Source organism: Lactuca sativa, chromosome 8, assembly GCF_002870075.4.
Source record: "Lactuca sativa cultivar Salinas chromosome 8, Lsat_Salinas_v11, whole genome shotgun sequence".
NCBI classification, from domain to species: domain Eukaryota; kingdom Viridiplantae; phylum Streptophyta; class Magnoliopsida; order Asterales; family Asteraceae; genus Lactuca; species Lactuca sativa.
In genome coordinates, this window is record NC_056630.2 from 118,453,344 (window position 1) to 118,461,324 (window position 7,981).

General features: G+C 34.2%; 1 protein-coding gene across 1 annotated transcript; it reads left to right on the forward strand.

Moving 5' to 3' along the window:
* Positions 1–215: 215 nt before the first annotated feature.
* On the forward strand, positions 216–6,330 carry LOC111902006 (probable UDP-N-acetylglucosamine--peptide N-acetylglucosaminyltransferase SPINDLY). The gene is made up of 17 exons (XM_023897875.3): positions 216–509; positions 778–1,256; positions 1,338–1,499; positions 1,598–1,773; positions 1,867–1,942; positions 2,020–2,148; positions 2,246–2,365; positions 2,464–2,532; positions 2,616–2,792; positions 2,860–2,924; positions 3,003–3,201; positions 3,281–3,475; positions 3,619–3,713; positions 4,356–4,491; positions 4,613–4,830; positions 4,916–5,043; positions 5,626–6,330. The coding sequence occupies exons 2-17, from the start codon at positions 849–851 to the stop codon at positions 5,991–5,993; spliced, it is 2,721 nt and encodes a 906-aa protein (XP_023753643.1). The 5' UTR covers positions 216–509; positions 778–848; the 3' UTR covers positions 5,994–6,330.
* The last annotated feature ends 1,651 nt before the right edge of the window (positions 6,331–7,981 follow it).

Consider the following 7,981-nt stretch of genomic DNA (forward strand, 5'->3'; position numbering starts at 1 on the left):
GTTTTTTGCCATCCCTAAAAATGGCCATATATCTTTAAAAAGTAAGTCATGTGCTTTGCACGTGAGCCATAACAATTCTTGTTGGATGGAAGAGAGCCAAAAGAAAGGTACAGGGACTGAAAATGTCCATATGTCAAAAGTTGAGAGGCTATTTTGTAGTTTATTGAAACATATAGTAATAATATTACTATTTTTTTTTTTTGATTATTTATTATTCGGGCCAGGGTTGCAGTGGAACGCGGGCAAAATCATAGACGAACAGGGTTAACAATTGACTATACACGATTATTGCTGTTTCCTCTTTCTGCTGCCTGCCACTGCTTGATTGCCCAACACCACCGCCGCGGTGGCGCTCCGTTGCTCGCCAACAGTCATCCTACCACCGTGTCGGTGTCAGCGGTGGCAAGTAACTTTTCATCATCTTCGTTTTTCTGCCGTCACACACACAAAAGAAACCCTTCTTAAGCCCCTCACCTCTCTGTGTGGTATCTCTTCCGGAAGCAATACAGGTAAGCATCGCAAACGCTCTTACACTTCAAACCTCCGGTTCGAATGCGTGTTTACATAATTTGTCTTGCGCATTTTTGTTGTGGAGTTGTTTTCGTAATTATTAGATTGTGCGTATGAAAACGTATTATGTTCTTTTAGGTTTTTTAATAATTTAATTTCCATTACTCGGGGAAAGTCTAAATCCATGATCCCTAATGCACGAGGCTGGGGTTTCGAGGTTTATATGTGATTGGTAGTTTTGATGTATCTCCCATGTGCTTGTATTAGGGTTTTAAGGCGGATCAACTACGTGTATATGTTGCAATTGGTTCATGAATCAGAGCTTGTAGCTGTTTAGAATGGCATTGACAGAGGGCGTTGGTGGAGGGAAAGAGAAGGGTCTAACTGAAGATAATGGTTTCTTGAAAGCAACAGAACCGTCCTTAAGTGTCACCGATTCTACATCAACCACTAGTCCAATAGAAATGAGATATGAAGGGAAGGACGCACTTGGTTATGCCAATGTTCTTCGTTCCAGAAACAAATTTGTGGAAGCTCTTGTTATATATGAAAGTATACTAGAGAAAGATAAAACCAATGTTGAGGCTCATATTGGAAAAGGAATCTGCTTACAGATGCAAAATATGGGAAGACTGTCTTTTGAGAGCTTTTCAGAAGCTGTCAGGTTAGACCCACAAAATGCATGTGCACTCACTCATTGTGGTATCTTGTATAAAGATGAAGGTCGATTAGTGGAGGCTGCTGAGGTATGTTTGTACATTATGAATCATACTTGTATTTATCTTTCCTATAATTATCTTTTATAAGTTTGCTATTCACTCATGCAGTCATATCGTAAGGCTTTGGAGGCAGATTCATCATATAAACCAGCAGCAGAATGTTTGTCAATCGTACTAACAGATATTGGAACAAGTTTAAAGCTTGCTGGCAACACACAAGATGGAATTCAGAAGTATTATGATGCTATCAAGATTGATCCTCACTATGCTGTAATTTCATTTCATGTTCTTTATACTTCTTTACAGGTGTCTTTCCATCTAATCTATTCTCAATGTTAATCTTGTTGGTTTTTTTTTCCTTATGGCAGCCTGCATATTACAATCTAGGAGTTGTGTATTCTGAAATGATGCAATATGATACAGCACTTAATTGCTATGAAAAGGCTGCTTTAGAGAGGCCGATGTATGCTGAAGCATATTGTAACATGGGGGTCATTTATAAAAACCGTGGAGATCTGGAGTCAGCTATTGCTTGTTATGAGAGGTTATAAATGTCTTTTTTATCATTTTCCAATGGGGTTAGTAACCATTGTTCTATTTTGCTAATTGTTTATATGGTTTTCATGTATTTTCTCAGGTGTCTGGCTGTGTCACCGAATTTTGAGATTGCGAAGAATAACATGGCAATTGCTTTAACAGACCTAGGCACTAAGGTAGTAACAATTTCATGGTTATTTCTAATCCTTCCATTCTTGTTTTTTCAGTTATTTTACTTATATAATCTTTTTAGGTCAAATTGGAGGGAGACATTAACCAAGGTGTGGCATATTACAAAAGAGCTTTGTATTATAATTGGCATTATGCGGATGCCATGTACAATCTTGGTGTTGCTTATGGAGAAATGCTGAAGTTTGAAATGGTATCATTGAATTTTAAACCACTTTCTTTATCTTTTATTTAAAATATAAAAGAAATACATTCAGTAGAAATTGTATTAAGATCCCATTTCTGTGCAGGCAATTGTATTTTATGAACTTGCTTTCCACTTCAATCCCCATTGTGCTGAGGCATGCAATAATCTTGGAGTTATATATAAAGATAGAGACAATCTTGATAAAGCAGTGGAGTGTTATCAGGTAATTAAATTTTCTTTTTACACTTCTCAGATGTCAAATACAATAATACATGTTGGTTTAATTTTAATAGATTATATATTTTTTTTATCCTCTTGAAGTTGGCTCTATCAATCAAGCCCAATTTCTCCCAGTCTTTGAACAACCTTGGAGTAGTCTACACAGTTCAGGTAAATATAATCTCTCAGCATCTAACAATATTTAATATTCTTCTCTTTTTAATCGTTTTTATATTTTAATAATATTAATTCAGGGTAAAATGGATGCTGCTGCTAGCATGATAGAAAAAGCAATTGTGGCAAATCCCACGTATGCTGAAGCTTACAATAACTTAGGGGTTCTTTACAGAGATGCTGGAAGTATATCTTTGGCCATTGAAGCATATGAACAGTGCCTTAAAATAGACCCAGATTCTCGTAATGCGGGCCAGGTATTATTTTAAGCCTTTGGATGTTTAGTTGACTTTACGTTGACCATTTGTTGACTGTTTGTTGCAGAATCGATTACTTGCAATGAACTACATTAATGAAGGAACAGATGAAAAGCTATTTGAAGCCCACAGGTTCTTGTAACTCCAATTCTAACCCATTTCATGTCAAGGGCATTTTTGTAAATTTTTTTTTTGTCTATATGGTTGTAGGGACTGGGGGCGGAGGTTCATGAGATTATATTCTCAATATACAACATGGGACAATCCAAAAGATCCAGAAAGACCACTTGTTATTGGATACGTGTCTCCTGATTATTTTACACACTCAGTATCTTATTTCATTGAAGCGCCTCTTATTTATCATGACTATGCTAATTATAAGGTGGTTGTTTACTCAGCGGTTGTTAAGGTACGTATGTGTTTATCTATGTGAAATATACCAGCTTTTATTTATAAATTTTATGTTTATATTTGTTGTACATGTGCAGGCTGATGCAAAAACTATGAAATTCAGAGACAGGGTTTTGAAAAGAGGTGGTGCATGGAGGGATATTTATGGAATTGATGAAAAGAAAGTTGCAAGTTTGGTTCGTGAAGATAAAGTTGATATTTTGGTGGAGCTTACTGGTCATACTGCTAATAATAAACTAGGAATGATGGCTTGCAGGCCTGCACCTCTTCAGGTATGCTTATTATCTAGTTGACAAAATCATGGAGATTAATATTATATTCTTGATAACATATTAGGAAAGTCTATCATATATTGTTAATGAAAAGTGGAGTAAAATATGTATAGTGATGATTATTGGCTTCATTTACTGAATAGGTGACTTGGATTGGGTACCCAAATACCACTGGCTTGCCTACTATTGACTACCGAATCACTGACGCCTTAGCTGATCCTCCTGATACAAAACAAAAGTATGTTTTTAGTTAGTGTTTGGTATGATGGAATTAGAGAAGGACTGGAATGGTTTATTCCACTGGAATGAAAAAAAAACCTTTTGTTTTTCCCAATGGAATGCAGTGGATCATTCCTTAAGGAATACAATTCCTTGCATTTTGTTAATCTTTATATTTTAGTGGGGGTTATTTATTTATTTATTTCTGGTCCATCATGGAATGAGAATTTGCAATATAGCACAACTTTTATTTATGTTATTTTAATGAATAAAATTTCATAGTTTTAATTAAATTACAATTTTATTTTTTTCTAAAATAACTAAAAAGTATAATTTTTTGTTACTCTTTAGTGAGCTTTTACTATGTTTAATTATTTAAAAGTTGATTCGTTATGATTAAAATAATTTAGAAAGTAGAATTGAAATTATACACTGTATTTACTTAACCTATAGAATATTAAAAATTTATGTGAAAATTCATTCCATTCCTACTGGCCAGCAAAACAGGATCACGGAATGTAACTACTCATTCCATTCCATCGAACCAAACAAACCATCTGTATTCTTTTATATTCTAATGATCCGACATACAAGTTTTATTATAAATAATAAAGTAAAGTATATGCAAGTATTTTATATTTGTATGTATTATTATGGGCAGGCATGTTGAGGACCTGGTTCGGTTACCAGACTGTTTTCTTTGTTACACACCATCTCCCGAGGCGGGTCCCGCATCACCAGCACCTGCTCTTTCAAACGGTTTTGTTACATTTGGTAGTTTCAACAATTTAGCAAAGGTATTATAATTATAATATAAAAACATCCGTATGTATGTCTTGTTGTTTTCATTCATTAATTAATAACAAAGCAAGCAAGCAAGCAAGCATTGAGTTTGATTTGATTTGATTGATGTATCAGATAACTCCGAAAGTGCTTCAAGTTTGGGCGAAGATTTTATGTGCAGTTCCAAACTCTCGGCTTATTGTCAAGTGCAAACCTTTCTGCTGTGATAGTGTAAGACAGAGATTCCTGGCTACATTGGAGCAATTAGGTTTGGAATCTTTACGTGTTGATCTTTTGCCTTTGATTCTGCTAAATCATGATCATATGCAAGCCTATTCTCTTATGGACATCAGGTCAATCTTTAAATCTTCCTTCTTGTTCATATCTTCAATTCAAATGGTTGCAGAAAAAAAGATATTTAATTTTTTTTGTATGCAGCTTGGATACTTTTCCATATGCTGGAACTACAACCACATGTGAATCTCTTTACATGGGAGTGCCATGTGTCACCATGGGTGGGTCAGTACACGCGCATAATGTTGGTGTCAGTCTTTTAAATGCAGTTGGTAAGACCTCTTCAATCTTTTATTTTTCCACTTCACATTTATTTCCCTGTGATTGTTGGAATGGAAATATGGAATGAACAAGGTAATAAATAATTATATTACGTTAAACAAATTGTAGATAACTATATTTCTTGTCATCTGAAAAAAGTGTACTTATCACTTGAATAAAAAAAATTAAATAGATTATAGATGTGATATAGAGTCTATTATAAGCTAATTTTATTCAATTTTGGTTTCAACAAGTTTTGGTAACATTTTTGTTCTCTGTTCCAAGTAAAATGACCATTCTTAGTCCTTGCGTATCAGTGACTATTGCAATTTTGGTCTTGAAAACAGTAATTTTACTTGGAACATGGACCAAAATTGCGAGAGTACGATTTTTAGGACCAAAACTGAAAACAGCTATACTCAGGGATCAAAAATGTGATTTACTCTATAATATACTATTCCATTCCAGAATGAAAAAAGATTCACATTAGGAGTACTCCATTCCATTCCTTTTCGATTATGGCCTACCTAAGTAAGCTAAGACTAAGAGTTGATTTATATATTAGTAAATTTGATTTTACTTTGTAATTCCAGGCTTAAAACACCTTGTTGCAAAAAACGAAGAAGAATATATCCGGTCAGCACTGGAGTTAGCTTCAAACATCACCGCACTCTCAAACCTGAGAATGGACCTCCGGAATCTCATGGCCAATTCCCCTCTCTGCAACGGATCCAAATTCATCACCGGATTGGAATCTGCTTACCGGGACATGTGGCGAGGCTACTGTAACGGAAACGTTCCATCTTTAAAACGAATAGAAGCTTTCCAAAAACAGAAAGAGGACCCGTTTGGGTCCATCAAGGAAAACGGGTTCAACTTGGCTCCACCACATTTGCTGAGTGGTGAAGAAAACGGGAGTAAGTCAAAGCAGTCGTCTTCAAGTTCAGGTCAGTCAACATAGGTTTACTACAGAGTTAAGTTTTTATACACTGAAGAAGAACACACGATCTTCATCTTTATAATAGTAGAGAGTGTAAGAAAGCCTTTTGTATTATTATTATTATTACTATTACTATTTTATGTTGAGAGGCAAGAGCTTTTCTGCTAAAAAAAAGGCCTCTTGAGGATGTTGTTGATGGGAATGGAAGTGTTGCCATTTACGTAGAAGGAGAGGGAGATATGTAGAAAATTAGAACAGTGATGAAGTTGGAACTGGGTCTGTGTCTGTGTTGTGTTGTGTTGTGTTTCTGGTGAAAATCATATGGATATAAAGCTTGTAAAAAAAATTCATTCTCTTCTCTTGGTTTCACTTTCGTTTAGTTTGTACCTAGGCACAAAACAAATGGCTTTACACCTAGCGTGTGCATTTGGACCGTTTTTCTGGTTCTTGGATGTGTACAACATTCATTGCATTCAACCGGTCGGGTCCATTATTTATTACGTATAGTACAATTGGAACTGCCAAATTGACAATCCAAGAACCGAAATCCGGCCCAAATACATAAAATTGGTACCGGTCCATCTAACCAAATTCTCACCCCTAATAACATCCCCGTTAACTAATTTTCTTTTTCTAATTACTAATATATTTATTACATTAGTTTGTTGTTAAATATTTGTGCCTTTAAAAAATGTATTTTTTACTATCCTATTTTATATGCAGTTGAAGTTGTTTTTGTTGGAAGGGTAAAATGATAATTTTTTCATTCAAAATATCCGTTCAACAAGTATCCACATGAATGATTCAAGCTTCATAATGGTTCATGCATCATAAAATCTAAATGGTTCAACACTAAATCATTGAGTTTCTTCCAAACAGTTTCTAACCTAGCAATATTAGGTGTTACCCTTCTTACTTGCGGTCGATGTATAAGTCCCGTTTTGGACATAAGTGAAATTAGGAGGAGTTTATGGGTAAATTAGATTTGCTGTTTTAAAAAAACTACTTATCCAATCTTTTGGGTCATTACTAAGACTGTTTATTCATATTCAGATTAGTTCATTGTATTCCATAATTGTTCTTTGTATTCTGGAAAACAAAAATCATTCTGAAATTACTAGTAGGTTACTATTGTTAACCTAACTACTTATCTAATATTTTGGGTCGCTATTAAGACTAAATAACTACCTATCTAAGACACTTTGTATCGATTAATAAGAAATTCCTGATATTTGCATTCCCAACATATTATTCATGTTTCAGATTTAGGGTGCTCAGTTAAACTAGAAAAAATCAATAAGTAGATGTAAATGAACTGTAAAACTTCAAACTCATTGGAATCAAATGTCATTTCTTCTTTCCATACTTAATCTGAAATATAAAGATATTTCAGCTTATATTCTAGAATCTCATATGTAGTGAACATTCATTCCGAAACACTATACAAAATGGGTTGGTCGCCTGGGCTGGATAACTTACTCTGTAATGGACCATTCCAAAGTAGATAGTCATTTTACAAAAATGATAATCAAGTGGTTAATTTCTTATACTTACCCATAGCATTTTGTTAATTTACTCAATTTCTCTAACTATATTATTCTTAACAGTATAATAGATATTTATCAATTATAAATAATTAAATTAGTTATATCTTTTAGTATTAATTAACTTACAGATTATTATTTAAATGTTTATCAATTATATATACATATAAATTCAGAGACCATCTTATGACAGTATCCGACCCGGGCCGGGTCCTGTTCTAGGCCGGATTTCCTTCAATATAACTCCCGCCACTCCACTGTCTATCTACTCTTGTTGTCCCTTACATCACCCTCTTCTGCTTCATCTGCTTCGAATCATTATCAATAAATGTCTTTTAAACACATAAATTATTTGGTGCGTCGTTGTAGACCATTTTTTAGTTTCCAAGTTCACTTTCAACCACTCATTCAAGTATTTTTATTTTACATATGTTAAGAATAACAATTATTTCAATTTATTCAATA